Genomic DNA, 27,967 nt, shown 5'->3' on the forward strand with positions numbered 1-27,967 from the left:
ACCTCTCCCGGCCTCCTTCCCTCCTGGGGGTATGGTTTCTCAGGAGTCAGGCTCTCCAGGTTGGGACTTGCTCTCTAGCCCAAGAGCCAAAGGCCTTCACGTTTCCCTTGTTTGTTTTCATCCTTGATCTCCCAGGTGCCAGGGGGGGGATGTTAGAGGAGGTGGTGGTTAGGGAGACTGTGGGATTGGTTGGAGGTGGGACACGTTCTCTGCATTGCTTTTCCCTTTGCTAGCTCTGCTGGGCCTGGGGGGCCCTCTCCGCGGGCCCCGGTGCCCCTGGACTGGAGCTGCAGCGGGAGGTGTTTAGGCTAGAGCCCCAGGGAAACCTTCCTCACTTGGAGGAGCCCCTGGAATGGAGAATGGAAGCTCCCGGGGAGGTCAGTTTCCCAGAAAGTGGTTAATGGTGGAGTCCCTGTCAGAGTGAAGGATGCGGCTGTTGCTAGGCAGAGGCTGCTGTTTCCTCTTGGGGTGTGGCTCCGAGGCTGGCCAGCCAGAGGCCCCGTTAGAAACAGGAGGAGAAGGACCCTTGCCTGAGAGCTGAAGAGGGGACCCCGGCCCCATCAGCTCTGGGTCACCACAACTGCTTCTCTTGGAACAAATGCCACTTCTGGCCCTGCCTCCCCTGCGCCTCCCCCACTTCCCCGCCACTACCAGTCTGCTCCACAATCCTCGCCCGAACCTGGCAGGCTCTTCCAGCCCCAGTCTGGCTGCACTAATGGACTGATTGGATTTTCTATACTTGGAGTTTGGGATTTCTGATTGAACATGCAAATTTATGTAAATCAATCTGGGATCTGCCGCCACATCAAAACAACATAGAGTCATAGGCTGGAAGGGATCCTAGAGACATCTAGTCCAACGCCCTCGTGTTAAAAATGGGGAAACTGAAGTCCAGAGGGGGAAGTGATTCATACGATGATGAGTGTCAGTGGCAGGGCTCCTGACTCTGGTCTGGTGTTCTACACGGTCCCACTCTGCCTTGATTTCTCATGCATGAAGGGCCTGGCCTAGTTGACAGCAGAAAGGGCAGTTCCTGAACCTGAGACCGTGAAGAGTGCGACCCTTGGAGGGTCAGAGTGTCTGCTCAGGGCCTCCCAGGGGCTCTGGTCACATCTAACATGCTGAAGAAAAATAACTTCCTATCCCTTAGAACAACTCCCTTGTTTTTCCCCAGGCCCTGCCCTGGAAGGTTGGAGTACAGGGTCACTGGTGGCTGCCTGGCTTGGCCCTTGTGGCTTCTTCCCCAGAACTGAGGTTGCATCTGCTCCAGCTTCCCTCCCTGTACCAAGCACGTAGTAGGCTTTGGCTGGCTCTGCACAGGCAATGCTTCCATCTTTACCCTCCCATCCTCATTTGCGTCGCTGCTGCTTCCCTCTCTGGCCAGGGTGGGAAAAGATCTTTAGTCTTTTGGGACTCGTTGCCTACCCTCCCCTGCCCTTGCTATAAGAAGGATATCATTATTTTGGGATTGGTGCCAGAGTTTGAGATTGGGCTGCAAAGGTGGGCTTGGGTTGCTAAGAAGTAGCCTTCCCACTTCTTGACACGTTTTTTATCTGATCCACCACCCCCCCAGCTGCAGGGTGCCCCGGGTTCCCACTTCGCGGACCGTGCCTGTGGCGTGGGGCTGTTTGGAGGGCTGAGCCCTCACTTACCCCGTAGTGCCTGCATGCCTCGTGGAGATGGCAGAGATGCTCAGAGCAGCTGTTGGCCTGCTCTGCGGTACTTTGGCAGAGGGAGTGTATGGGCTCAAGATCAGAGGCCCGGACTCCCAGCCGAGACCACCACCAGGCCCTGCTGCGGCCTGGGGAGGGGGCTTGGGATGCATCTGGGGTCTTCCTCCCCTTCATCCCAAACCCAGGCCCGGCTGACTCTGAAAGGAGAGCCCGCATCTTCAACACCTTCCCCAAACACAGCAGGTATGGAGCAGCACCCTCGGCTCCTCTGTCCTTAGTTCTGTGTGAGGGGATAGTCTCCCTGCGCCTCAGTTTCCCAGCCGGGGCTGATGGATGAATAACACATCATCGCTGGGTGTGGCACCTGCTCAGTAATTGCCATTTTCCCAGCCCTGGGAGTTACACGGATGAAAGAGGCCCGAGGAGGCCAGGCTGTTATTAAGGGGAATTAGCACTGCTATTATTACTGATTTCTAAAAGTCCAGCAGCCACTGAGAAGAGCCCAGTCAGGCACGGCTCCCAGGACCTGATGGCAGACCTTGAGCCCTGATTTCTCCAGTACTACCCAAGCTTTTTATTTATTTATTAAAATATTTTTTTTATTTATTCATGAGAGACACAGAGAGAGAGAGAGAGAGAGGCAGAGACACAGGCAGAGGGAGAAGCAGGCTCCATGCAGGGAGCCCGATGTGGGACTCGATCCTGGTACCCTGGGATCATGCCCTGGGCCGAAGGCAGACATTCAACCGCTAAGCCACCCAGGCGTCCCTCACCAAGCTTTCTAAAATGTCTATATGGATCTATAGATCTATATGGATATAGATATTTTAAAGAGAGACGACTCCATTCTGCTTCTCGTGCTGATGCCTGCAAGGCTTGAGGGGTGCTGCTTGGGGCAGCGGTCTCCAGCTCTCACTCTCCTGCAGGGCTTGAAATTGACCATCCCTGATGACCCTCTGGGTAGAAGAATGATGAGGTGGTTCCTAGCTGGGACGCTGAGGGGCCCCAGAGCTCCTGGGTTGTGGCCCTGGGGTTCTCAGCAGGCACTGTTCCTATGGGCTGATTCATTTCACCCCCGGCTGGCTTGATGTGGGGGCTGTAATTGGTCCGTCTGTGTGAGGATCTGTTGAGACACCCCCAGAACCTGCCTGAAGCAGCTGCAGGAACTTCCAGGTATCATTTACCCCAACTTACTCCCACTGCCCCAAACTCTCCCCTTGCCCACCTCTGCCCCTGCCCTTTGGGGTCTAGAATGAGCCCAGCTCTTACCCAAGAGGAAGTGGCCCTGAACAACTTCTGAACAGTTTGGTGTAACCATCCCATACCACAGCCTAGGGGTGGAAGGGCCTCTCTCCTAGGCCAAGGGGAGCTTTATGGGAAGGAAAGGACTGAAGACTGGCGTCCTTTGGACAGCGTCCCCACACTGATCTAGCCAGCCCTCCTCACCTCTCTCTCCCTTGTCCCGAGGGCCTAGTCCCTACTTCCTAATATGGGAAGAGACTAGATAGCCCCAGGTGGGAGTGGCTTTAGAAATCACTTGCGCAGGTGGTTGTTCCTTCTAACATTTTTTTTTAAGTTTTATATTTTAGTTTTGCACTAGACTTTAAAAAAATAGAGCCCAAAAATCAAAATGGTACAAAAAGGTATATGTTGAGAAACTGTGCTCCCACCTCCACCCCATTTTCCCTCCACAATACTCACTTATTAGTTTCCTACATATCCCTCAAGAATGTCCTTACACAAAACAATATAAATATAAATATATATTCTTATTTTTTCCCCCTCATCCAAAAGATAGCAGATAGCATATACGGTCTTCCTCTGTTACCTGTTGGCCATATCTGGGTGTGCGTGGCTTTCTCCTGCCACCTTCTGTTACGTCTCTGGTTTCCGATTGTTACTGCCCACCTTGGGGTCACCAGTTGATCCCAGGCCGTGAGCAGGATTTGTTCACCATCATATACTAAACTTCATTCAGACACCAAGGTCTAACCCAGCCTCTGAGGACTTCTCGAGCTACGGCCAACAGTTACTGTGTGCTGGGTGTCGTGCTAGACTCTGGGAGTGCAGTAATGATCCAAAAAATCTACCTTAATCAAATAATTCAACAACTATAGAATTACAGCCATGATGAAGGCTACAAAGGAAGGGCGTAGACTGTAAGAGCAAGCAATCAGAAGGCCCGATCCGCCGTAGCATGGGTGAGCGTGCGCGTGTGTGGGGTGAGGGAGGCACGTGGCACGGCCCGGCGTGAAGCTGGGGGAGTCTGGGGCCAGGACTGTGAATATAGTACATGTGATCTGGAAAACTGGGTTTTTTTTTTTTTTTTTTTTTTTTTTTTTGGAAAACTGGGTTTTTAACTTGACTTCTGTGGCTTCTCTTATCCGCTTTCTGCCTGTCTGTGGGATGTCCTGGGCCACTTGAGGTTTATGGTGTCCAAAACAAGAAACCCCTTCTCTGCCAGATGGTGCTGATAGTGCCTCCTCCCCACCCCCACTGCCCGGCGTCTATCCCCAGCTCCGGGCCTGCAGGCTGCTGCAGCTAGAGCCTTCCTTCCCCTGTCGGCCGAAGGGAAGTTGGGGGGTGTTTGCTCCTCACTTCCTCTCTAGACGGCACCTCACTTCCTGTCCCTGGGGCTAGAAGAAGGCTAAAGCTCTTGGCTTAGCTGACCCTTCCTTCTCCCTACTCTCACCCCCACCCCACCCCCACCCCCCGCCTTCCTGGGAAGCCTTTGGGCCCTGTAGGAGGAAGGCAGAATGTAAACCAAGGGCTTCTCCCTAAAAGCCCTGCCCAGTGCCTTACCTTCAACCCCCTACCCCACACGAGGGGACCTGTCTTCCCAGCTGCAATCCCTGTCCAGAAATGATCTCATCCTTCTATGCCCTGCAGAAGAGAGAAGTCAGAGAGCGCTCACCCCACTTTACGGGTAGGAAAACTGAGTCCCAGAAGGGGTCTAGGCTTCACTCAGCGTCACTCAGTATGGCTAAGCCAGGACCGGAATCCAGGGAGCCTCCCTCCCATTTGTGGGCACAAGAGCAGAGTCCAGTGAGGGCTTGTGGGTGAGCCAGAGCTACTTAGCGTTCCCACAGAAGGCTACTTGCTTCCTGCCAGAGCTGGCAGCTTAGGAGGTCACCTCCACACTCTGGCCACATGGCACCCACTGAGTCAACACTGAAGCTGCCTGGATGTGGACGGCACTTGGCCAGCCAAAGCCTGTTCCCCTTTGAAGGAAGAGGCCAGGATGGGAACCTGGGGGCCCAGTGGTGTAGCCTACAGGTACAGCCTGAGAGCCAACAGGCTGTGTGGCCTTCCAGGCCCTCTTCCTCTTGGGTCTGAGAGCAGAGAGCTGATGTTCCAGTAGTCAACTCAGCAGTCGCCTCCCCGACTGCCTCCAGGAGCCTCTGTGCCTCAGCTCTTCCTGTGGGACCCAGCACGTGTCTCTGGTTACACCCCGGGTGCTGCAAATATGCTGACTCTGCTATTGGTCCGGGAGATAGGAGAGGAGTTAGTAGCTGCCATGGGCCGGGGGCCCAGGAAACACTCACCTTCAAATGCCCTTCAGTCCAGCTGCACTGAGTCATTGCATTTCCGTGCACACCCCCAGATTTCTGCTTCCTTCTGTTTATGCCAGCCTTTTGCCTAGAATGACCCCCTTGCCGTTCCCATGTACCTAAACCCCACTGCTCTCTAAAGCCTCAGTTCACCCGATGCCTTAAATTCTGAAAAACTGTTCCAGCTGCAGCTTAATATTTCTCCCCTGATCTTTAAAGTTCTCCAAAAGACTTCCCTCGTGGAACATCCTTCACAGTACAGCTATTACCTGCATGTAATTATGTCCCCTGCTAGACTGAAAGCCCCAGGAAGACAGAAGAGCTGATCCATCTCTGAATTGTCCTCCAGTACCCAGCATTGTGCCTCCTATTGAGTGATCTGTTTGGAAATACCTACAGAATGAACAGATTAGCCCCATTTGCCAGAGGGAGTCCCCAAGGCCTGAGAGGGGATTGAGGGCTTGGATAAGGTCATATCAGCGTTGGGTCCAAAGCTGAAAATGTCTCTTGCGCACCTCTCAGCATGGTTTGTCATATGGGCCCTCAGAGCCTTGTGGGTGGGGGCCTGTTGGGGTTCTTTAAGAGAACCTGATGAGGGGCAGCCCCGGTGGCTCAGTGGTTTAGCGCAGCCTTCAGCCCAGGGCCTGATCCTGGAGACCTGGGATCAAGTCCCAAGTCTGGTTCCCTGCAGGGAGCCTGCTTCTCCCTCTGCCTGTGTCTCTGCCTCTCTCTCTGTGTCTCTCATGAATAAATAAATAAAATCTTAAAAAAAAAAAAAAATAAGAGAACCTAATGTGCCCACTGTCCCTTTTTTCTGGTCTTGGTTCTGTCTGGAATGAAAAGAGATCATCAGGTTCAGGGCTTCACTGGCAGAAGCAATGTACTGGCAGAAAGTTTGGGGTGAGGGGAGTACAGAAGTGCAGGCAGGCTCCTCTGCAGGGAGCTCCCCTTCTAACAGCACAGGAAGTCCCCTCTTCCTCCAGGGGAGGACCAGACAACTGGACGCATTTCAGTTGGAAATACTGCAGGAAGCACTTCAAGAAGACAGATCAGTGTGGGCTGCATCAGTTCAGGACAGTTTTGCAGGAGAATTGCTCTGGGGCCGGGGCAGGGCTTCAGGGCTGTGCTAAGGGGCTTGGGTCTGTCCTCAGCGTAGTCAGAGGTCATGGGAAGATTTGAGGCAGTAGGGAGACAAATCAGACTTGCAGTTTTAGAAAGATGATTGCTCTTGTAGAGCTCCCTGGAAAAGTGATGGTGGCAGGGAAAATACGAGTCTGGAACATCTTATGGTGCCAGGAAGTAAGCAGATGTTAAAAAGTAAATAAACTTTTTTAAATGGAGGAATGTTGAAAGAAGAAGAGCCAACCTGAAAGAGTTCTCAATGATCAAAGCTGGAATTTAAGCGATGAGACGAGTGATGATAATATTGGATTATAATCCAAAGAATAAAATATCTGTGAGTTCATGCTAATATAAGTATGTAATTAAGTAAATCGGTGGCAGTGAAGGGACAGCTCTTCCTTACCGAAAACTTTAATTAATAAACGTAAAAGGAATGAGGGAAATAAAAAATTATCATTAGAACACTACAGTAATTGCTGTAAGCAAGATCCACCGATGAATCCTAAAATTAGTGGGTGAAAATTTAAGCAGAAACAGGATATTTGCATGGCCACAAAGTTTTGCCCCCCAACTGGTTACTAATTACAAAAGGAAAACTAGTAATTTTACAGTGGATAAACCCACTGGTAGAGACCACCTAACCAGGTGGTCAAGGTTAACCTCACCCATCATAAGACATCTCAGCATTATACCTCCTGGTATAATGCGCTGAGAGGGGCACATCATCGCTGTGGTGTTCTTTCCAAAAATTCATAACCTCAGTCTAACTGGAAAAAACATCGAGCAAACCCCAATAAGGGAACACTCTCCAAAATACTGATCCAATCAGTTCCCTTCCAAAATGTCAAAGTCATGAAAGACAAAGACTGAGGAACTATCATGAATCATGGGAGAAGAAGGAGATTTGGTGATTAACTACAATGTGGGATCCTGGATTAGATATTGGAATAGAAGATCAGTGGAAAAACTGGTAAGATTCAAATAAAGTCTGTGGTTTCATTTTTTTTTTTAATTGTCCTTCTAAAGAAAGGTGGAGAACGGTGAGAACATGCTGTATCTGTTTTTTTTTTTAAGTATGTGTGTGTATATAAACAATCATAAAAAACCACATAAAGTTTTAAAATACACACACACACCTAGAAGTAGAGGTGCAAGATGGCTGGGGAGAGAAGAGGAGCATCATAGACCAGGGGAGAGTCATCCAGGAGAAGGTGAAAGAAAGTGAAAGACATTAAGAAAGTGAAAAGACAACTTACAGAATAGGAAAATACTTGCAAGTAATATATCTTATAAGAGACTTGTACACAAAATATATTTTTAAAACCCTTACTGGGGTACCTGGGTGGCTCAGTCGGTTGAGTGTCTGCCTTTGGCTCGGATCATGATCTTGTAGTCCTGGGATTGAGCCCCGCATCAGGCTCCCTGCTCAGTGGGGAGCCTGCTTCTCCCTCTCCCTCTGCTGTTCCCCCTGCTTGTGCTCTCTCTCTGTCAAATAAATAAATAAAATCTTTAAAAAATAAAATAAAACCCTTACAGCTCAATTTAAAAACCCCCACAGAATCTGATTAAAAAGAGCAAAAGATCCAAATAGACATTTCTCCAGGGAAGATACATAAATGGCCAATAAGCACATGAAAAAACATTCAGCATCCTTAATTAGGGAAATATAAATCAAAATCATAATGAGGGATCACTTCACACTTACTAGGGTGACTAGAATCCAAAAATCAGACAATAACCAGTGGTGAGGACATGGAGAAAGGGAAACCTTCACACACTGCTGGCGGGACTGTAAAACGGTGCGTTCACTTTGGAAGACAGTTTGGCAGTTTATCCAAAATGTACACCTGAAGTCACCATGTGATCCAGCTAGTCCACTCCTAGGTGTGCACCCAAGAGGAGTGAGCACCTACATCCATACAAACACCTGCACACGGATGCTCACAGCAGTGTTATTCACGAGAGCCAAAAAGTGGAGACAGCCCAGATGTCCATCAACAGATGACTAGATAAACAGCGGGTGGCTTCCATACAATGGCATATTATTTGGCCATAAAAAGGAACGTAGTACTGATCCACGCTTGAGCATGGATGAACCTTGCAAACGTGGCGCAAGGGAAGGAAGCCAGTCTTGGAGACCACCTAGTACACGAGTCCATGCACATGAAATGTTAAGAGTAGGGAAATCTATAGGCAGAAAATAGGTCCCCTGGGGGGGGAGGTGCTAATTAAAGGGTAATGAAAATGTTCTAAGATTGCCACAATGGCATAGATCTGTGCCTGCACTACGAACCACCGAACTGCATACTTTAAATGGGTGAGTCATGTGGGATGTGAACTATGTCTAGAAGCTTAAAAAAGTCCAGGAGGAAGTGGTCACCAGAGGCACTTGTGCCTGAGAAGGCAACGGGGATGGAAAAATCTTGTTTGTATTTAGCATGGTAGCCGTTACTGCTGATGTTGGATCAGGTTGAGGAAGGAGTGAGACGTGAGGATGGGTTTTGTTGTTGTTTGTAGGGTGTGTGTGTGTGTGTGTGTGTGTGTTTGAGAAGTTTGGCTGTGGGAGGGCAGGAGGGGGACTGTCTAGGGAAATGTCAGGGGAAAATTATTTTTTAGAAGAAAGACACCTGAGAAGTTTTAAAGGCGGATGGGAGGGGCACCCAGGTGGCTCAGCAGATGAGTGTCTGCCTTTGGCTCAGGTCCTGATCCCCGGGGTCCTGGGATCGAGTCCCGCATCTGGCTCCCTGCATGGAGCCTGCTTCTCCCTCTGCCTGTGTCTCTGCCTCTTTGTGTCTCTCATGAATAAATAAATAAAATCTTTAAAAAAAAATAAAATGGGCAGGTGGGAAAGGTCCCTTCAGGAGGTAAATAGCGAAGGCCTGAGTGGGAGTGGGCTGGGGCAGGAAGGACTGGCCTTGCCTTAGAAGATGGCAGCCCCTTTGCTGTGATGGGAGGAGGTGGGGAGGTACAAGTGTTCGATGGGGCTGGGAGGACTGACAGTAATAGGAGATTTGAAGGGTTTTCCCTTTGCTGGCTTTAATCCTCTGGGGAAATGAGGGCAGACAATTGAGGAGAGTGGAGTGGGTGTGAAGTAGCCTTAGAAGATAAGAGTGCAACTCTCACTAAACCTTGGTGGGAGTGTCAGGAGAACTGATGAGCTGGCTGGGATGGCTTCCCTTTGGTGAGGAGAGAATAAGGAACAGTGTGAGCAAAAGCTGAGGACACAAGTCCTGCCCTATCCCCAACCTCTAGACTCTGGAAAAGAGCATTGACCTTGAAAGCCCAAGTCAAGGAATCCCAGGGATCGTCCAGTGCAGTAGGCCCTGGCTGCATGTGGTTACTTGTAGGCCCTGGCTGCGTGTGGTTACATAAATTTAAAATTCATTTCCTCAGGTGAACTAGCTACGTTTCATGGGCTCGAGAGCTACATGTAGCTGGTGGCTACCATATTGGAGAGCACAGAATAAACATTTCATCATCACAGAAAGAACTTTCTGTCCCCCCAGGGGACAACGCTGGTCTAGAAAAGTGATTCTCAAACTATTTTGGCCTGAGGACCTCTCCTACCTCTTAAAAGTTGAGTACCCCAAAAGAGCTTTGGTTTCTATAGGTTCTACCTATTGACCACTTACTGTTCTATAAATTAGAACTGAGGGTTTTATTTTATTTTATTTTTTTAGAACTGAGGGTTTTAAACATTTCATTGACTTAAAATAATAAACCCACATGTATGTTAGCATATGTTAACATATTTATGAAAAGTAACTATATATTTTCCAAAAGAAAAAAAGCAGTGAAAAGAATGGCATATATGTTCTTGTATATGTCACGTCTGACTTAATAAAAGGCAGCTGGATTCTCATATCTGCTTCTATATTCAGTCTGTTGTGATATCACGGATCATGTAGTCTCTGGAAAATGCGACTATATGCTCCTAAGAGAGTGAAACTTAAAAAAGCAAATGATGTCTTAGTAGTAGTATGAAAATAGTTTCAACTCTGTGAATTCCTTAGAAGAACATTAGGTTCCCTGGACCATCTTTTGAGAACCACTGTTGTAGAACAGCCTCCTTTTGGCATAAAGCAACTTGTCCCTGAGAGATTGAGTGATTTCCCTAAAGCCTCACAGCACATAAATTGTAGTGTTGGGACTAGACTCTAAATCTGCCTTTTGGCGAGAATGGGCCCAGCTAGGCTTTGGGGAGTGGAACCCCTGGCCATGTGGCCCTATAAGTAAACCCATTGTGTCTGTGTCTGAGCCCCTTCAGCTCCCCACTTCCAGCAGCTGCTTTGTTGTTGTTGTTGTTGTTGGGTTATGCCTGGACAAGGGGCATGAAGGAGCCGGGAGAGGGGAGGTAAGGGGTGTCGAAGTCTGTAAGACTTTGGGGCTCAGCGTGACTGCCCTTCCTCCTGCCTGCCTCGGAAGGGCAGGGGCAGGGGGCTGATGCTGCACCAAGGGCTGGAGGTTCTTGCAGTGCTCTCGAAGAGGAAGTTGGAAGGGGATGCTGGGGGCCCCTTCCCCATGGACACATGCCTCTCTGTAGGCCTATTGTGTCTTGGGGCCAGTTGTCTGGAGGAGGGAAGGAAATTCTTGTCTGTCCTCTTTCCCCGCGGGGGGTGGGGTTGTGGGGGGGCTGGTTGGAATTCTTAGGGCTAAAAGATGCTTTGGGCTGGGATTAAGGTGGCTACTTTGAGGCCAGGAATGCCCTGGGGCCTCAGTCCCTTTATCCCCTCACTCCCAACAGCCCAGGACTGATACTGTCTGGCAGGAGTGTTGGCTGTGGGGTGCAGAAGTTGCTGTTTACAAGTGGACTCTTGGGTGTGACGGGGATTCCAGAAAGCAGCTGGGGGATGGGGGGGGAGCAGGGGGGAACCGGTTGTTGTTACGGATGATTCTCTTATTAAAGTGAGCTTCCCCATCTCTGCCTTCCCACAGCTGCCCACCCCCTCCCCCTCCTGGTCCCTGGCCTCTTTCCCTAGAGGACTCTGGGGGGAACAGCTGGTGAGTGAGGGGCTCCTCAGGGCCGGATGGGGGCGCCTGGGAGCCGGGCTTGCTGCCACCCCTCAGTCCTGACTCCCAGGCCGGGGCTTGGGGCTGGGGTCGGTGTCTTGCCTGCGCCCCGGCTGGCCAGGCGCCAGGGCCTTGCTCCTTTGCTCCTTTGCTCCTTTGCTCCTTTGCTCCTTTGCTCCTTTGCTCCGGCCGACGGAAGGGCCTGGACGGGGCCCGTGCATGGTGTCCCCGGGTTCCCCGAGCCCCCCAGCAGCTGCTCCCCCTCCCGGGTCAGGCCGAGGGAGGGCCCGGGAGGCCCGGGAGGCTCGGGTCCCCTCCGTCCCCTCCCCCGCCCGCCCCTCGGCACTGAGGTCACCTCCCTCTGAATCAGGCCTTTGTGGGGGGCGGGGCTGCCCGGCGGCACTTCTGGCGGGAGAAGCCTCGGTTGCAGGGGGCGGGGGCGCGCCCCGGCTGCGCCCCGACCCGCGTGGCGTCCCCCGCGTGGCATCGGCGCGGCGTGGGGGGCCGCGGCGGGAAGGCCGGGAGCCGGGGCCACCCCGAGGACCCGGGCCGGGGGTGGCCCGGGCGGGGCCGAGCTCGGAGGCTGTGAGTAGGGGCCGGGGGCGGGGGGCGGCGGGGGTGCAGCCCCGGCCAGAGGGGAGCCCCGCGACCCCCGAGGAGGCCCCTGGGGGGCAGTCGGGCTGCCGGTCCCCGAGATCTAGGCGGAAAGCGCAGACCGGGGAGGGGGTGTAGGAGGTGCTCTTGCCCGCGGAGCTCCTGCACTGCCCGAGCCGGCCCTGGCCCTGCCGTCGGAGAGAAGGCCGCCGCCCGAGCTGGCCCGGCCGCCGACCCAGGGCAGAAACCCTGTCCCCACAGTGAGGTTGAGTCACAGTCTGCCTTCACTCCCGGAGCGCAGCCGGGGACACAGACCCTGGCCCCCGCGACAGAGCCGTTGCCTTGGGGCGGCCTGTGGCTCGGAGGGTCCCCCGCCGGGACCAGGAGCTCAGCTCAGCAGCGGGCTCTCAGGGCCCAGGGGGGTCCCCACCCCCCTCCGCACACAGAAAGCCCCTACATAACCCGCAGCCAGTCCCCACGACCTGGCCTCCTGGGTGCATTTTCATTTTTGCTTTTTTTTCTTTAGGAAAAGATCGCCTCCTAAACCATCTTCACGCTCAGTTTGCTTTTTGCTGTGGTGGTTGAGGACACAAAGACTTGGGCCTTCCCCAGCTTTATCATTCTCCCTTTCTGGCCCCTGGACACTGCCGGGTGCACCCCACTGCTCTCCTCACCCTCCCTACTGTGTGGCCCCCACCTCCCCACCCCCCGCTATTCCCTGGAGGTGTCCACGGGGGAGAGATGGCGAGGGGATTGAGGGGAGAGCCAGGGAACCGGGCGGAGGGCGTGCATAATGGGGAGCCCCTGACTAGCAGGAGATGGCATGCTGGGGTGGGATGGAACCCAAGTGGTAGAGGTAACCCGAGGCCTTTTTTTGGTTTTAACCCCTATTTATGTATGTGGGAAGGAGGATATGTCCTGAATTTTTTTCATTTTTTTCCAAGCCTGTCCATTTCTAAAAATATCAAACACGATAATGTCATGAGCAAATGAAGCTATACCCAATACATGTTTTAATGTTGTTAAAATAACAAAGGACTTTAGATTGTTGTGGAGTGTTTAAAAATAAAGTATTACAAGTTTTTCCTTTTCCCGCACTTTTCAGAACCCCCCTTCCCGCTGTCATACACACAAGGGCACGTACACTGGGAAAGAAGTTTCTCTGCCCTTGTAGTTGCCTCTTTCTCCCTCTGGGGTGAAGGCTGGGCTGGCAGCTGGTGGGGAGGGGTTGGGAGGAGGAGCTCCCCCCCACCCCAGCACAAGGTGGGTAGAGCGGCCCTGTCAGGTCCGGGGGTGCCCCCACTGCCCAGACCCCACAGTGAGGAGCCCGGGATGCGGGGTCCCTTATAGGTGAGCAGACGACAGCAGTAGGGAACAGGCGGGACTTCACATTGTGCCTCTTTGGGGTTGTAATCATGGAAACGTCCATTTACTGAGTTCCTGCAAGACCCTCTACACGCATTATCTCATTTCATCCTCCAACAACCATTTGGGCCAAGTATTCTCATGCACGTTCTACAGGTGAGGAAACAGTTTGTAGAGTCGGGATTCCAACCCAGATCTGTCCCGTTTGCAGAGCTCCAGGGGCCCTGGGACTCTAAGGAGCTTACAGAGTATAAGGAGCTTACAGTTCTCTGTAAACCCGTGTGTGTGCAGAGAGGCCGCGTAGGAAGGGGGAATGGAGGCCTGTCCGCTGTTGTGAACCAGCCATATGCCTCCAGATACTGCACCTCATCCTGGCTGGTGCCCCCCCATAAGGTTGTTAGGAGGATCAGGTGCAGCGGTGCCTGAGAAAGTGCCGCCACACTGCTTGGCACACAGGATACGCTCCGTGTTGGAAGCGTAATTTCCTGCCCTTCCGTTTCCTCGTCTCAAATATAGGTGTTGTTGATCATAGAGTTTAGTTCCCGTTGTGGTTATGAGGATTAAAGAAGACAGCGGCTCAGTCAGTGGAGCGTCTGCCTTCAGCTCAGGTCATGATCCTGGGGTCCTGGGATCGAGCCCCAAGTCAGACTCTGCTTGGCTGGGAGTCTACTTCTCCCTCTCCCTCTCCCTCTATGTGTGCACAGTTTGTTTTTTTTCTCTCTCAAATAAATAAATATTAAAAAAGAAGAAGAAGAAGAAGACAGCATATGTTGTGGAAGAGCCATAAAGCATCATGTGGTGCCGCTCATTCCTCTTTGGTGTCTGGGTGATTTCTGGCTGAGATCTAGGGACCTTTGCACTGGCTCTTTGCTCCGCCTGTAGTGCTCCTCCCTCATTCCAGAATTTCATCTGGACTTCCCTGAGATCTCTGCTTCCTTGTCACCTCTCGGTGCCTTCTGGGGACCTGATGCTTGTTCATTGGTTCACCTGTGTGTTATCTGCCTCCCCCAGTGGAATGGAAGCTTCATAAAGGCAGGGCTCTCTCCGGCTTGTTCATCCCCAAGGCCCGGGGCCTGGCACATGGCAGGAGCCACATGAATGCTTGTGGAAAGCACGGCTGCCATCGTCTCCCTCTCTCTCCACAGGCGAGGTGACCTTTCCGGCTGCTAGAGTGAGTGCGCCAGCCTGGGTGAGGAGGCAGAGAGGTGAGGGGCTCTGAGCCTGTGCACGCTGGTGGGGGGCCCGGAGGGCAGGGGTAGGTGGGGGAGGGGTGGGTGGGTGAGCGGAGGATGAGGGGGGTCTTTCAGAGGGCTCCTCTCTTCCTTGGCCTGAAAGCTCTAAGCTCCTTTTGTGGGGGCTTCAGCGGATCAGAGAGGCAAGTAGTCCACGGTGAACTAGGGGCCTCCACCCTTTTATGTTAGGAAGGGTTTTCCATCTTCTGGAAATTTCTACAATATCTGTGTGAAAGAAGGAAACGAATGCTTTCCTCTAGCAGAGAAATTGAACCTCAGATAGCTGCCGAAGCCTGGTCGGGTACAGCCAGTAGCTGTGACAGTGGTCCAGCGTGGGGGGCATCACAGCGCACAGTACAGGCCACGACCCTGGCTGTGTCGTTCTCGGGCAATGACACACTAGTCGGTTTTGTCATCAATCGGTCTCCTCCAAGCCGGGTTCCCCACCAAGGAGCGGGAGTCTGGGCAGGGACGTGAACACAGAGTCCCTGCCTTCACGGGGTCAACCCTCCCCGACAGGCAGGCACAGAGCCATGCCACCGGGACTGGGAACCCCAAAGAATGCATAGGAAGGAGCGGCCAAGTGGCAGGCAGGGAGGTGTCAGGGGACCTCTGCAGAGGGAACGGGATGCACAAAGAGACCGGGCCCCCGGGTCTCAGGGGAGCAGGGAGCTGGGGGGCAGCCTATCCCCACACCTGGCCAGCATCTGTGTCACCTGCACTAGGGTGAGCGCGGTTGCTGAGATTTATGAAACAATAGCCTCCGTTCTTCAAATGGGAAGAGTGTGTCTGTGGGTCTGTCCTGTGACCAGAAGAGCCTGAGTCAGGCCCTGGATTGTTACAGTATCCATGGCACGTCGGTCACACTGGACTTCAGGAACACTGACAAGTGTCCTGTCTGTCCTCCTCCTCCGCTCACCTCCCCCCCGCCCTGGAGCAGCCTGCCAGGGCTTCTCTCGCTTGTTCCCAGGGCCTGATGTCAGAGGCCATGGACCAGCCCGCCGGGAGTCCCGCAAAGCCAAGGCCGGGAGAGGGTGGTGACAGCGCCACGGAGCCGGGCACCTGCCAGGAGCTCCTGCGCCGCCTCCGGGAGCTAGAGGTGGGACACCCCGGGGTGCGGGTGGCGGGACCCACCAGAGGCCCCAGGAGCTTGGATGGGCTCTTCTGACGTCGGGGGGGGGGCCTTCCTCTCAGCCCACCTCTGCTGGGCTGGAACAGAGCAGAACATTCTCTGACAGAGCTCCTCTGAGAAGCCCTTTCTTTGCTCCGAGCTCTCTGATCCGGGTGGAGGGGTCGGGGGTGACTTGGGACAAGAATCTTGCACAGGGGTCGGGCTGTCCTAATCCCCAAAGGTCTCCCTTCTTCCCCCCTTTTCTCCCCCACTTTCATGCCCTTGCTGGTCTAGGAAAGGCGTGGTCACGGAGGCCACAGGAAGAAGGGTTTAGATGACCCAGGGCTTAGGAGTCGGGGGACAAACATGGATCCCCAAACTAGGCTCTTCGCCATAGTCTCCTCCCCCAGCCTCCTCTGCCCTCCCTGCGGGGAAATAAGGATTACTCCTGGCATCCTCCAGCGTATCCTGGCCACTGTGTCTCCCCAGGCCCTCCATCCTCCCTGACTGAGGTTGGGGTTTACAGAAAACCAGCCATCTCCGCTCTGCCTTTCTGATGCCTTCCATCTGTCTCTGTAGCTACCACCCACCCCACCCCACCCCACCCTACCCCCGTGGGGAATCCAGCCAGAGCCAAGAGCTGGGTTAGGGGTGTAGCTAGGAGACGCCCTACCTCCCATTCCCCAAAAGGAATTACCCTGGTGGAAGAATGATCCCACAGCCTCCTTTATCACCCTCTTTCTCCCTCCTGCAGGCAGAGAACTCGGCACTTGCCCAGGCCAATGAAAACCAGCGGGAGACTTACGAGCGCTGTCTAGATGAGGTCTGTGGGGTCTCTGGGGGGACTGGTGTAGGGGTTACGAGGAAGTGGGGAGGAGCACGGGTGGTCAGTGCTCCAGGCAGGGGCTGGTGGGCTGATAGCTCTGCCTCGGGCCCTCTGTCCCCAGGTTGCCAACCACGTGGTGCAGGCACTGCTAAACCAGAAGGTAAGCAACCATGGGGGACAGTCTCACCCCTGAACCCAGATGCCCTGGGGAGAGGCCCTGAATACAGCAGGGGATGTCCTTCCTGGGGACCCCTGAGCCTACTCACTTAGGGGCTAGAGGAGGGAGCTTGGTGGAAAAGGCCTACGGACCCTCCAACAAGGCTCCTTCTCCCCACCTCGGACAGGTCCATACTGTTCTACCCGGAGGCAGAGGTGGGCTAGGTAAGGCCAGGTCTCTGAGCTGTGGTAACTTTGATTTGGGCTTGAATCCTTCCCTCATCCTGGCCCCAGCTGGTTTCTCCAGATTGTGATGGCCCTGGTAGCAATGTTAATGTTGTGAGCATAAGGTGGCATCTAAATATTTACTCAAGTGCTGTGGGAACTCCTTGACTTATGAGCCACTCTGACCCCCAGGTCTTCCTCTGCCTTATATGGGCCCTTCTTTGATGTGTGGTTTCTAAGAGGCAGGGGGTTGGCTCCAGGGATGGGAAAGATGCCAAAGGGAATAGGATTTACCTCCCACCAGGGGTAAACTTTAGAGAACTTACCATCCCCAGAAAAATGTGACAGCTACAAACAGAGGCAGGCTCAGCTCCCCCTGGAAGGAGGCTGCAGAAGGGCACAACCAGCACTAGTGCCCACTGCTCTGATGAAGGAGACTGTGCTCATACCGCTCGCCCCCTCCCCGCCATCCTCTCCTTGTCTCCCTCCGCCTCCCTGGGTGGCAGGACCTGCGGGAGGAGTGCATCAAGCTGAAGAAGAGGGTGTTTGACCTGGAGCGACAGAACCAGATGCTGAGCGCCCTGTTTCAGCAGAAACTCCAGCTGACGACAGGCTCCCTCCCTCAGGTGGGCACAGGCCATTGTCCCTCCCTCCTCATGCCCCATCAGCATCGTCACCTCCTTTTCTCCTGATACCTGAAGAAGCAGGCGGCAGCCGTCCCCCTCCATCCCCCCTCTGGGTGCTATGGCCATCTGAGAAAGGCTCATCTCAACTGATAGATGTGAGCCTAGATGGGGTGGGGGGAGATTCCCGGAGTGCTCTCAAGCTCGGCTCTCCCCCTCCTCCCCCGTGCTCCTTGCCCCACTGGATGGCATCCCTTCTTGTTGACAGAGAAGGTTCTTGCTTGCTCCTGCCCTGTGTGGGGCGATGGGTGGAGGCTGAAAATGCAGTGATTTCAAGCTCCCAAGGGGCCCCTCTGGCCACTGCACTGCAGCTTCTTGGCCAGGGGCAGGGGCGGGGCTGGGCGTAAGGCGCCCAGTGCTGGGTGTCACAGAGAGGTCAGGAAAGGCACGTCCCCCTGGGTCATTCTGTGTGTGTGTGCACACACAGAGTTGCATTTGCCTGCCCGGTGACGCACAGGCCATGTCCTCAGGTGCTAGTCTTTGATTCTACCCCTGACACCTGCCTCACCCAGGAAATGCAGAGTGCTACGAGGAGTGAATTCTGAACTCAGTTAAGATGTCACTTGGGCTGGGGTGACGCCTGGGTGGCTCAGTCGGTTAAAGAGCCGGCTCTTGACCTCGGCCCAAGTCTTAATCTCAGGGTTGTGAATTCAAGCCCTGTGTTGGGCTCCACACTGGGTGTGGATCCTACTTAAAACAACAACAACAAAAAAGACGTGTCGCATGTGGTCACTCTATCAGGAGCTCCGCAGCTGGGGTGAGATATGGGGGTGGGAGGACCAGGACCAGCTCCAGGCCCTGAGGTGAAGATTGGGTTGTGCGGTCAGCCAGCACATCCCTATCCTACCCCCAGCCTCGCCAAGAAGAGAAGCACCTTCTGTGCCTGTCTGATGCCAACCAGGCAGCTTTTGGCCCCTAGACTGTAAGGAGGATGCCCCAGGGCTCACTGGGAAGCCTGGCCCCTGGCAGAGGTGTCTCATCACCCCATGGCTTTTTTGGAGGCTCTGTCCCCAAGGCCAGTGCAGAACTGGGTCTGAATCAGTGGCAGTAACTTTGTGGCTCTTCCCGCCCCAGACCTGTCCCTGCCACAGAGGTCACCCTGGAACCCCCAGGGGCCTAACCGCACTAGCCAGGCTCACCCTGTCCATACCTTTCTTGGTGACCAGTGATAACAGAGATGTAGATCATCCTTAAATCACTGAAATGAAATCTGGGACATTTTGGGGTTTGGGGCAATAGATTATCTTCCCCAGAGGTAACATGACATGATGGAAAGAGCGTGAACCTTGGCCTCAGATGCACTTGGATTGGGTCCCTAACTTAGCTAATTCTTAGCTGTGTGACCTGGGGCAAATTATTTAACCTTATGAACCCCAGGGGTTTTTTCTTATAAGTGAGGATTAAGGTACCTACGTTGCAGGTTATCGTGAGGATGAAATGAAACAATATATAGCATTTGGCTCATGGTAGTAATCAATAATTAGCAGCTGTTTATCATTATTAATGTTACATTCAAGTTGTGCTTTGCTAGGATGAAAGCTCCATTGAGCAAATGCTAATTAAGCTCTTACTGAGAGCAGCGCCTTTGCCAACATGTGTATGGAATTGGACAGGGCTGTGGTCTGTGCAGAGCACATAAACCCTGAGGGCTGGACTGCTTGGGGCTTCAGGCGGGTCCCTAGACAGCCAGAGGTTGGGGCAGAGTGACAGCGCTGTCCAGGAGTGCAGAGAGGCCAGCGGAGTGGCCTTAAGGAGGTGACCTGGCCCTCGCTGGATGGGAGATTTAAAAAGGAGAGTTGAGGGGCACCTGGGTGGCTCAGTGGTTGAGCATCTGCCTTTGGCTCAGGTCATGATCCCAGGTCCTGGGATCCTACAGGGAGCCTGCTTCTTCCCCTTCCTATGTCTCTGCCTCTCTCTCTGTGTGTCTCTCATGAACAAATAAATAAAATCTTAAAAAAATAAATAAATAAGAAGTAGAGTTGAAGGTGGGGAGAAGGGATGCCCTGCGGAAGGAACTACAGGGAAGCCTCTGCAGAAGCAAGCCACTCAGCTGGGCCGGCACAAAGGCTGCGTGAAGGAGCAGTGAGTGAGCACCAGAGGTGGCGTTGGGGAAGGACCAGCAGGCCGGGCCCAGACTGCCGGCAGAGGAGTCCAGACTTGTCTCCTTAGGCAGTGGGCAGGGATAGGAGGCTCTGAGCACAAAGACGCTTTAGATGAAAAAGAAAAAAAGAATACTTTCAGCTGCTTTGTTAGATAAGACGTTTGTGAAGCCACCAAACGAGGTCAGGGAGACGAATGCTGAGCAGCATCCAGGCCGGAGGAGGAGTGAGGATCGGGGCCGCCGCTGGCCAGCCAGAGAGGAATCCACAGAGGCAGGAGTGTAAAGCTGACTCATGGCTAGTCGAGATGCCTCGGAGATGGAAAGGACATTCTCAGGGACTGAGAGCGAAGTTGACCTGAGGTTAAACAGCAGTACCTTTGTCATCCTCAGAGACCAGCTGGGGGGGACCGAGATGATAATTCCTGCCATCTCTTTTTTTGGACCCGGTAACAAATGTCTTTCCATTAGTCTCAGCCATCCCTGTGATGCTGGGGTCACAGGCAGTGAGAACAGGAAGGGGCCATTCGAGGCAGGCCTCTCCGTAATCGGGAAGAAAAGTGGTCCTAGAGCTGCCAGGGGCACCCAAATTAGGCTTGCCGCTGCCCTCGGCGCCCCAGGCGCAGTCTTCTTTCTCTAAAGCCCCAGATCGGTCCCATCTCCCTGCCCCCGGGCTCACACTTCTTCATCCTTCCTATGCGCCCTCTCCCAAGGCTCCTCCTCTGACCTAGTGGGGGGACAGTGTGGTGAAGGCTGCACTGTAGGCCAAGACACGTCCCTGAAGGAGCAGACTTGGAAGACGGCCCTTCCCATCGGGAGGGGGTAGAGACCTGGGACAGACGGCCCCTATGCTAACTCTGCCTCTCGCCTGCAGATCCCACTTACGCCACTCCAGCCTCCGTCCGAGCCACCAGCCTCTCCGTCCCTGAGCTCTGCCGAGGGACCGACCACTTCACTGCCTCTGGGGCACTGTGCTGGGCAGAGAGAGGTAGGACGGCCGGGCACAGTGGCCCGTGGCTTCTCTGGCTACGGAGTCTTGAGTCCGTACCCCGTTGCTATATCCTAAGGAGTCCCAGGGGAGGGGCAGATCCTTCTCCGGGCTGGGCGTGAGCCCTCAGCTGGCAGCCTCACACCCAGAGAAACAGAGTCCCCCTGCCAGTCACTAGCTAGCCTTGCAAGCAGGGTGAGTGAGCGTTAGTAAGATGCGTCCTTAACATTTCCTGAGCTCTCACTCCGTGCCAGACACTGTGCTGAACCCCTGGATCTCGTTTATATATTTTTTTAAAATAATTTTTGGCGTCTACTTCCAATTGTCTATATACTTACTTCTTCAAGTCTAGAACTAGTATCCGTTTATTCTTTTGCTTCCCTGATTTCATTTATTTTGTGAGGTTAAGCATGATTAGCCATCCCTTTTTGTAGGTGATGCCGTGAAGCTTAGAGGTTAAATAACTTGCCGAAGTCCACCAAGCTAACTGAGCAGTAGACCTAGGACTGGAACCTGCGCAGTCTGGCTGCAGAGCCCATGTCGCTAACCACCGTGCTAGAGGAGCTGGCCCCAGGAGGAGCAGGGCAGAAACAGGGAGAGTGGTCCCAGTTCCCTCCACCGTGGGGAGTAGGGCAGCAGGACAGCTGTCTGACCCGAGAAGGCCTGGGCTTGCTGGCAGCAACTGACTTAGCTCTTGGCCGCATCACGTACCCTTCTTGAGTCTCTGTGTTTTTTCTGGAGCCTAGAAAACGGACAGGCCTCCCTCCCCGGGGCAAACATAGATACCACGTCAGTGGTGTTGGCCCTGCTGACCCAAAGAGTAGTGGGAAGTGGTGGTGGGGGGTGTTGGGATAACCAGGAAGGGAGGTGGGGCGCCCGCCCAACCCCAGGCCCACCAGGAGGAAGAGTGGGGGAACCAGGGCTCGGTGACTTGGAAGCTGAGCTGTCGTATCCGAGAGGCTGTTAATTCCTTTTGGGGACTCAGACAAAAGCAGGCCAGCTGTGTTCTGACACACTCGGTTTGGCCCAGCTCGGGTCCTAGGCCTGCACGTGGGCTCCCCCTCATGTCGTTTCTCCCCCAAGGTGTGTTGGGAGCAGCAGCTGCGGCCAGGAGGCCCAGGACCCCCGGCCGCCCCACCCCCAGCACTGGATGCCCTATCCCCATTCCTTCGAAAGAAGGCCCAGATCCTGGAGGTGCTAAGAGCCCTGGAAGAGACCGACCCCTTGCTTCTTTGCTCGCCTGCCACCCCCTGGCGGCCTCCAGGCGAGGGGCCCGGCTCCCCAGAGCCCATCAACGGCGAGCTGTGTGGCCCACCTCAGCCGGAACAGTCATCCTGGGCCCCCTACCTACTACTAGGCCCTGGGGGCCTGGGAGGCCTGCTACACTGGGAACGCCTCTTGGGGGGCCCAGGGGAGGAAGAGGGTGCTGGGCGGCCCTGGGGCCCTAGTAGGGGCTCCTCCCAGACCCAAGGCACTGGCTCTGGGCCACCCTGTGCCCCAGGCAGCAGCTCCTCCTCCTCCTCCGATGAGGCAGGTGACCCCAACGAGGCACCCAGCCCTGACACCCTGCTTGGGGCCCTGGCCCGCAAACAGTTGAACCTGGGCCAGCTCCTTGAGGACACAGAGTCTTACTTACAGGCCTTCTTGGCTGGGGCTGCAGCAGGCCCACTCAGCGGGGACCAGGCCGGTCCCGGGCAGCCATCTTCCCCAGACCAGGGGCCCCCGCAGCTGTCCAAGTCCAAAGGCCTCCCCAAGTCAGCTTGGGGCGGGGGTATCCCAGAGGCCCAGAGGCCGGGCTTTGGTGCTACCTCAGAGGGCCAGGGGCCCCTCCCCTTCCTCAGCATGTTCGTGGGTGCAGGTGATGCCCCCCTGGGCTCGCGGCCTGGCCACCCCTACTCCTCATCTCAGGTGAAAAGCAAGCTCCAAATTGGCCCCCCTTCTCCTGGGGAAGGCCAGGGACCCCTTCTGCCCTCTCCAGCCAGAGGTCTCAAGTTTCTAAAGCTGCCTCCAGCTTCGGAGAAGGTCCCCAGCCCAGGAGGCCCCCAGCTCAGCCCCCAGCTTCCCCGGAACTCCCGAATTCCCTGTCGAAACAGTGGTTCTGATGGCAGCCCGTCCCCACTGCTGGCTCGCAGGGGTCTGGGTGGAGGAGAGCTGTCCCCGGACGGAGCTCAGGGCCTACCCACCAGCCCCTCGCCCTGCTCCACAGCCCTGGACTCCGCGCAACTCAGACCTCCCCAGCCAGCCTTGTCCGCCACGCTGTCCCCGGGACCCGTGGTATCTCCCTGCTACGAGAACATCCTGGACCTTTCCCGGAGCACCTATAGGGGGCCTTCCCCAGAGCCACCTCCATCCCCACTGCAGGTACCCACCTACCCACAATTAACTCTGGAGGTGCCACGGGCCCCTGAGGTCCTCAGAAGTCCCGGAGCTCCCCCCAGCCCCTGCCTACCGGAATCCTGCTCCTATGTGAGTGCCCAGGAGAAGAGTTTGGACAAAGCAGGCCCGGAGTCTCCCCATCCTGGCCGCAGGACCCCCAGCAGCTCATCCAAGAAGCCCAGCCAGGGGGCAGGGCGGCGACCTGGGGATCCTGGCTCTACCCCTCTGCGGGACAGACTGGCAGCCCTGGGGAAACTGAAGACCGGCCCCGAGGGGCCAGAGAAAAATGGAGTGCCAGCCAGGCCTGGCACCGAGAAGGCCCGGGGAGCAGGGAGGTCAGGGGAGAGCACTGGAGAAGTGGCACCCCCCGCCCCCAGGCCTCCCGAAGGGCCAGAAGCCAAGGGGACCCCACGGGGGGCAGTGGCCTTAGGCACAAGCAGCCTGAAGCAGCAAGAACCTGGGCTCCTGGGGGACCCCGGGGCCCGGGTCTACTCCTCTCACTCCATGGGGGCCCGGGTGGACCTGGAGCCTGTCTCCCCGAGGAGCTGCCTCACCAAAGTGGAGCTGGCCAAGAGCCGGCTGGCAGGGGCCCTGTGCCCCCAGGTACCCCGCACCCCTGCCAAAGTGCCAACCTCAGCCCCCAGCCTCGGCAAGCCCAATAAGAGCCCCCATGGCAGCCCTACGAAGCTACCGTCCAAGTCACCCACCAAGGTGGTGCCCCGGCCTGTGGCCCCACCGACCACTAAGGAGCCCCCGAAGCCTGACAAGGGGAAGGGCCCCCCGTGGGCAGACTGTGGCGGCCCTGGGGCCCAGCCTCCGTCCCCCGCACCTGGCCCTGCCGACCCAAGCCAAGGCCCCGAGGGGCGGGCCCCACACTCAGCCATCGAGGAGAAGGTGATGAAGGGCATCGAGGAGAACGTGCTGCGGCTGCAGGGCCAGGAGCGGGCGCCAGGCACCGAGGTCAAGCACCGCAACACCAGCAGCATTGCCAGCTGGTTCGGCCTTAAGAAGAGCAAGCTGCCGGCGCTCAACCGCCGCACAGAGACCACCAAGAGCAAGGAAGGGGCCAGCGGGGGCTCCCCACTCCGGAAGGAGGTCAAGATGGAAGCCCGGAAGCTGGAGGCTGAGAGCCTCAACATCTCCAAGTTGATGGCCAAAGCAGAAGACCTCCGCCGGGCACTGGAGGAGGAGAAGGCCTATCTGAGCAGCCGGGCCCGGCCACGGCCCGGAGGACCGGCACCGGGGCCAAGTGCAGGGCTGGGGCAGGTGCAGGGCCAGCTGGCTGGCATGTACCAGGGCGCGGACACCTTCATGCAGCAGCTGCTCAACAGGTGAGGGCCTGGGACCAGTCAGCCAGCCAGGTCAGCGGGTGCTCGGGAGTGGGGGGGCCCTTTCCCTCCATGGGCACACCTGGGGCTGGCCCTGCTTATCCCGAGAGCCAAGAGGCTAGGAGGTCAAGGAAAGTGCCACCAAAGCATCTGGAGCTTCGTGGCCGGGCCCCGAGGAAAGATGGGGCTTGGAATCGGAAGCCGGGGGTCTGGGCCCCAGCTCGCCTCCTCTCTGGCCGTCTGACATTGCATGTGCTGACACCCAGTTTCTCATTTAAGGAGAATTAACAGGCCACATTTTCTAAATTGTCTCTAGCATCAGATGAGGCCGTAGTTCAGGGACCACTAGTTCATAACCGTGGGCTGATAAAGGTCTTACTCTGGGATTTCCTATCCTATAGAGCAAGGAGGTGCCCAATGCTGCCTGCCACAGACTCAGCAGTGGAAATGGGGTTCAGAGAAGGGGCGATCCCATCTTGGGGTTGCTCCGTCTGAGCCAGATGAAGCACAATGTCCCTAGGGGTTGGGCACCAGGTGGGGTGTGGCTTGGACAGCAAGGGCGCTTGAGTTCAGCTGGGGCAGGCGGGGTGTGTCACGTGTGGACCAGGAGGTGATGCATCTGCCGTCTGCTAGCAGATGGCGTCGAGAAGTCTCTAGGCTTGACCCTGTGTAGCTTTGGGGAACTTGTCCCATCTCCCCTGCCATTTCTCTGAGGTTTTCCCTAGGTCTCTGCCTTTTCCCAGCATCAGGAGGACTTGATGGGGGGCAGCCACCAGGGATAGGTCCCCTATCCTGGGGGGCAGTGGGTATTGTACTAGGCCCAGCAGCATTGGAGGGAGTGAGGTCAGAAAGTCTGGGTGGACCCAGGCCTCCCCTCACCTTCGTGTGCACTGCTGCCTGTAGGGTGGATGGCAAGGAGCTGCCGCCCAAGAACTGGCGGGAGCCCAAACCCGAGTATGGCGATTTCCAGCCAGTGTCCTCTGACCCCAAGAACCCCTGGCCAGCCTGTGGGCCTCGAAACGGCCTGGTGGGGCCTCTTCAGGGCTGTGGAAAACCTCCTGGAAAGGTAGGTTCTTGGCTGCTAGGTATTGGGCCCAGCTCTGGGGCCCGGCCAGGTCTTGCACCCCTGGAGGGTTCCCCTGCCCTGGGTCGTGGAAGCTGCCAGGTGCACCACGGTCTCTGGGGCCCGGTGGGCTGCAGGCTCTCAGACCCATAGTGTCCTCATGGCAGAGCTTGGGGAGGGGTACGGGTGGGGGCGTGAGGAATGGGTTCTGAGGTCTCCTGTACCCCCACGCAGCCCAACAGCGAGCCAGGAAGGCGGGAAGAGATGCCCTCAGAGGACAGCCTGGCTGAGCCAGTGCCCACCTCACACTTCACAGGTCAGCAGGGTCAGGGACCCAGGATGGGACCTGCCCCTTGCCCCCTGCCCACTTTACCCTGTTCCCATCACCGAAGCAGGTACCAGGCCCTGAGTGCCTCTTGGTGCCAAGCACCAGGTGGGCACCGGGGCTGCACAGAACTAAATCCCTCCCGGCCCTTGGGCACCTGGCCCAAGTCTGGGGGAGTTGGGGGAGGAGTGGTGGGGGATGACAGCCTGCTGGGCCAGGCGGGGCCACGCCCGGGAGCCTGGGCTGGGGCAGGAAGCCGGAGGGAGGCAGAGGGGCTGAACCTGCAGCTTCGCGTCCTTGACTTACCGTCCCCTCCCCCAGCCTGTGGCTCCTTGACTCGCACCCTGGACAGTGGCATTGGGACCTTTCCGCCCCCAGACCACGGCAGCAATGGGACCCCCAGCAAGAATCTTCCCAAGACCAAGCCCCCGCGGCTGGACCCCGGCCCGGGAGTGCCCCCAGCTCGGCCCCCGCCCCTTACCAAAGTCCCCCGGCGCGCCCACACGCTGGAGCGCGAGGTGCCGGGCCTGGAGGAGCTGCTGGTGGGCGGGCGGCACCCCAGCTTGCCGGCCTTCCCCGCGCTGCTCGCCGCGCCCCCGGGCCACCGGGGCCATCAGGCCTGCCCCGACGGTGAGTGTCCGCACAGGGGGGCGGGCGGCCCGGGAGCCCCACGCGCCACCTCCCGCCTTCCCTTGTCCCCACGCAGATCCCTGTGAAGACCCGGGCCCTCCCGCCCCCGTCCAGCTGGCTAAGAACTGGACCTTCCCCAACGCCAGGGCAGCCGGCAGCTCCGCCGACCCTTTCCTCTGCCCGGCGCGACAACTGGAGGGGCTGCCCAGGACCCCCATGGTGAGCGCGGCCACCGCCTGGGGCGGGGCGGGCCCAGAGGGCAGGAGGGACGACTGGGGCTCCCCCTCAACCCTCACCCCCTCCACCCCCACCTTCCCCCCCAGGCCCTGCGGCCTCCTGAGCTCCCCCCTCCTCCCTCCCCCCCCAGGCCCTGCGTCCTCCCAAGCTCCCCCCTCCCCACCCCAGGCCCTGTGGCCTCCTGAGGCCCCCCTCGCCCCCCTCCCCGCCCTGTGGCCTCCTGAGCCCCCCCTGTCCCCCCCTCCCCGCCCTGTGGCCTCCTGAGCCCCCCGTCCCCCCCTCCCCGCCCTGTGGCCTCCTGAGCTCCCCCCTCCCCCCCAGGCCCTGCGGCCTCCTGAGCTCCCCCCTCCTCCCTCCCCCCCCAGGCCCTGCCCGTCGATCGCAAGCGGAGCCTGGAGCCCACCAGCCGCCCGGCCCCGCCGCCCCAGGGCCCGGCCTTCGGGGGCAGCCGCACGCCCAGCACGTCGGACGTGGGCGAGGACGGGCGAGGGGCCAGCGGGGGTCCCCCGGGCCTGGAGACCTCCGAGTCTCTGAGCGACTCCCTCTACGACTCGCTGTCGTCCTGCGGGAGTCAGGGCTGAGGCTGGGCAGAGACCGCCCGGCTGGGCCGTCCGAGGTGCTGGGCTCCGCCCTCCAGCTGTGCCAGCTGTGCCAGCTCCGCCCGCCCCGCCCGGGCGCTGGAGTCGGGGGCGAAGGGCCGCGCTGCCTTCTCTCCCTGTCTGCCCTGGCCCCCCGCCGTCTGGATGGTGCTGCCCTCCCCCCCCACCCGCGTCTTTGGGGTCCGTCTGTCTGTCTTTTTGTTGTTTTTTTATATTAAAGCGCCTGGACCAGTCCCCACCCACCCCCATCCCCGCACTGCGGTTAATTTATCTGTCCTTAAGAACTCGGCTGCTCTGCTTCCAGCCTCTGCTTCTGCCCTCTTCCTAATAAAATGTGGAGGCCCCTCCCTGGCCTGGACTCCCGTTTTTGTTTGTTTGTTTGTTTGTTTGTTTTCTGGGGGGAGGACTCGGGGATGGACAGGTGGGTGGAGGCTGCATGGGCACCAGGGCCAGGGACCCCAGGACCTTAGACTTTGCCTTAGGTGCCCTTGTGAGGCAGCCCCACCTTAAAAGGTAACTGGGTGGGGGTGGGGAGGTGGGGCTGCTCAGGCCTGGAATGGCACCCGGGGTTGGGGATGCCCCTTGGGTAGGGCGGAAGGCCGGCAGCCTGGGGGGACGGTGGCCCTGGGCGTGCACTCCAACTCCTGTACACACTGGGCGGGGAGGGGGCAAGTAGGATGTGCAAAGCAAGCTTCGGGGGCTGACATGTAGATAAAGTAGCCTCCTGTTGCCACCTTCTTAGCCCTCCTTAGACATTGGGCTTTCCCCCCAGATC

General features: G+C 56.7%; 1 protein-coding gene and 1 long non-coding RNA gene across 6 annotated transcripts in view; one reads left to right on the forward strand and one right to left on the reverse strand.

Annotated features, from left to right (window-relative positions):
- The window catches only part of LOC140617126 (uncharacterized), a 44,186-nt gene extending 36,358 nt beyond the window's left edge, over positions 1 to 7,828 (reverse strand). The window contains exon 1 of the long non-coding RNA XR_012017363.1: positions 7,685 to 7,828. This is a non-coding gene — a long non-coding RNA (uncharacterized lncRNA). The remainder of the gene's footprint in view (positions 1 to 7,684) is intronic.
- Positions 1 to 27,558, forward strand: part of NCKAP5L (NCK associated protein 5 like) — a 30,015-nt gene extending 2,457 nt beyond the window's left edge. The window contains exons 1-13 of one of the 5 annotated variants that reach the window (XM_072797992.1): positions 11,849 to 11,941; positions 14,461 to 14,520; positions 15,488 to 15,646; positions 16,413 to 16,481; positions 16,606 to 16,644; positions 17,372 to 17,491; positions 20,521 to 20,634; positions 21,718 to 24,341; positions 25,242 to 25,404; positions 25,636 to 25,717; positions 26,048 to 26,356; positions 26,433 to 26,575; positions 26,959 to 27,558. In XM_072797992.1, the coding sequence (XP_072654093.1) occupies positions 15,524 to 15,646; positions 16,413 to 16,481; positions 16,606 to 16,644; positions 17,372 to 17,491; positions 20,521 to 20,634; positions 21,718 to 24,341; positions 25,242 to 25,404; positions 25,636 to 25,717; positions 26,048 to 26,356; positions 26,433 to 26,575; positions 26,959 to 27,174 (4,002 nt within the window). In that variant the 5' untranslated portion in view covers positions 11,849 to 11,941; positions 14,461 to 14,520; positions 15,488 to 15,523 and the 3' untranslated portion in view covers positions 27,175 to 27,558. Of the gene's footprint in view, positions 1 to 11,848; positions 11,942 to 14,460; positions 14,521 to 15,487; positions 15,647 to 16,412; positions 16,482 to 16,605; positions 16,645 to 16,828; positions 16,866 to 17,371; positions 17,492 to 20,520; positions 20,635 to 21,717; positions 24,342 to 25,241; positions 25,405 to 25,635; positions 25,718 to 26,047; positions 26,357 to 26,432; positions 26,576 to 26,958 lie in introns of those variants that run through there. The other 4 variants (XM_072797995.1, XM_072797991.1, XM_072797993.1 and 1 more) reach the window with 4 other exon arrangements.
- Positions 27,559 to 27,967: the final 409 nt, after the last annotated feature.

The sequence above is a fragment of the Canis lupus genome, chromosome 25, assembly GCF_048164855.1.
Source record: "Canis lupus baileyi chromosome 25, mCanLup2.hap1, whole genome shotgun sequence".
Lineage (NCBI taxonomy): Eukaryota > Metazoa > Chordata > Mammalia > Carnivora > Canidae > Canis > Canis lupus.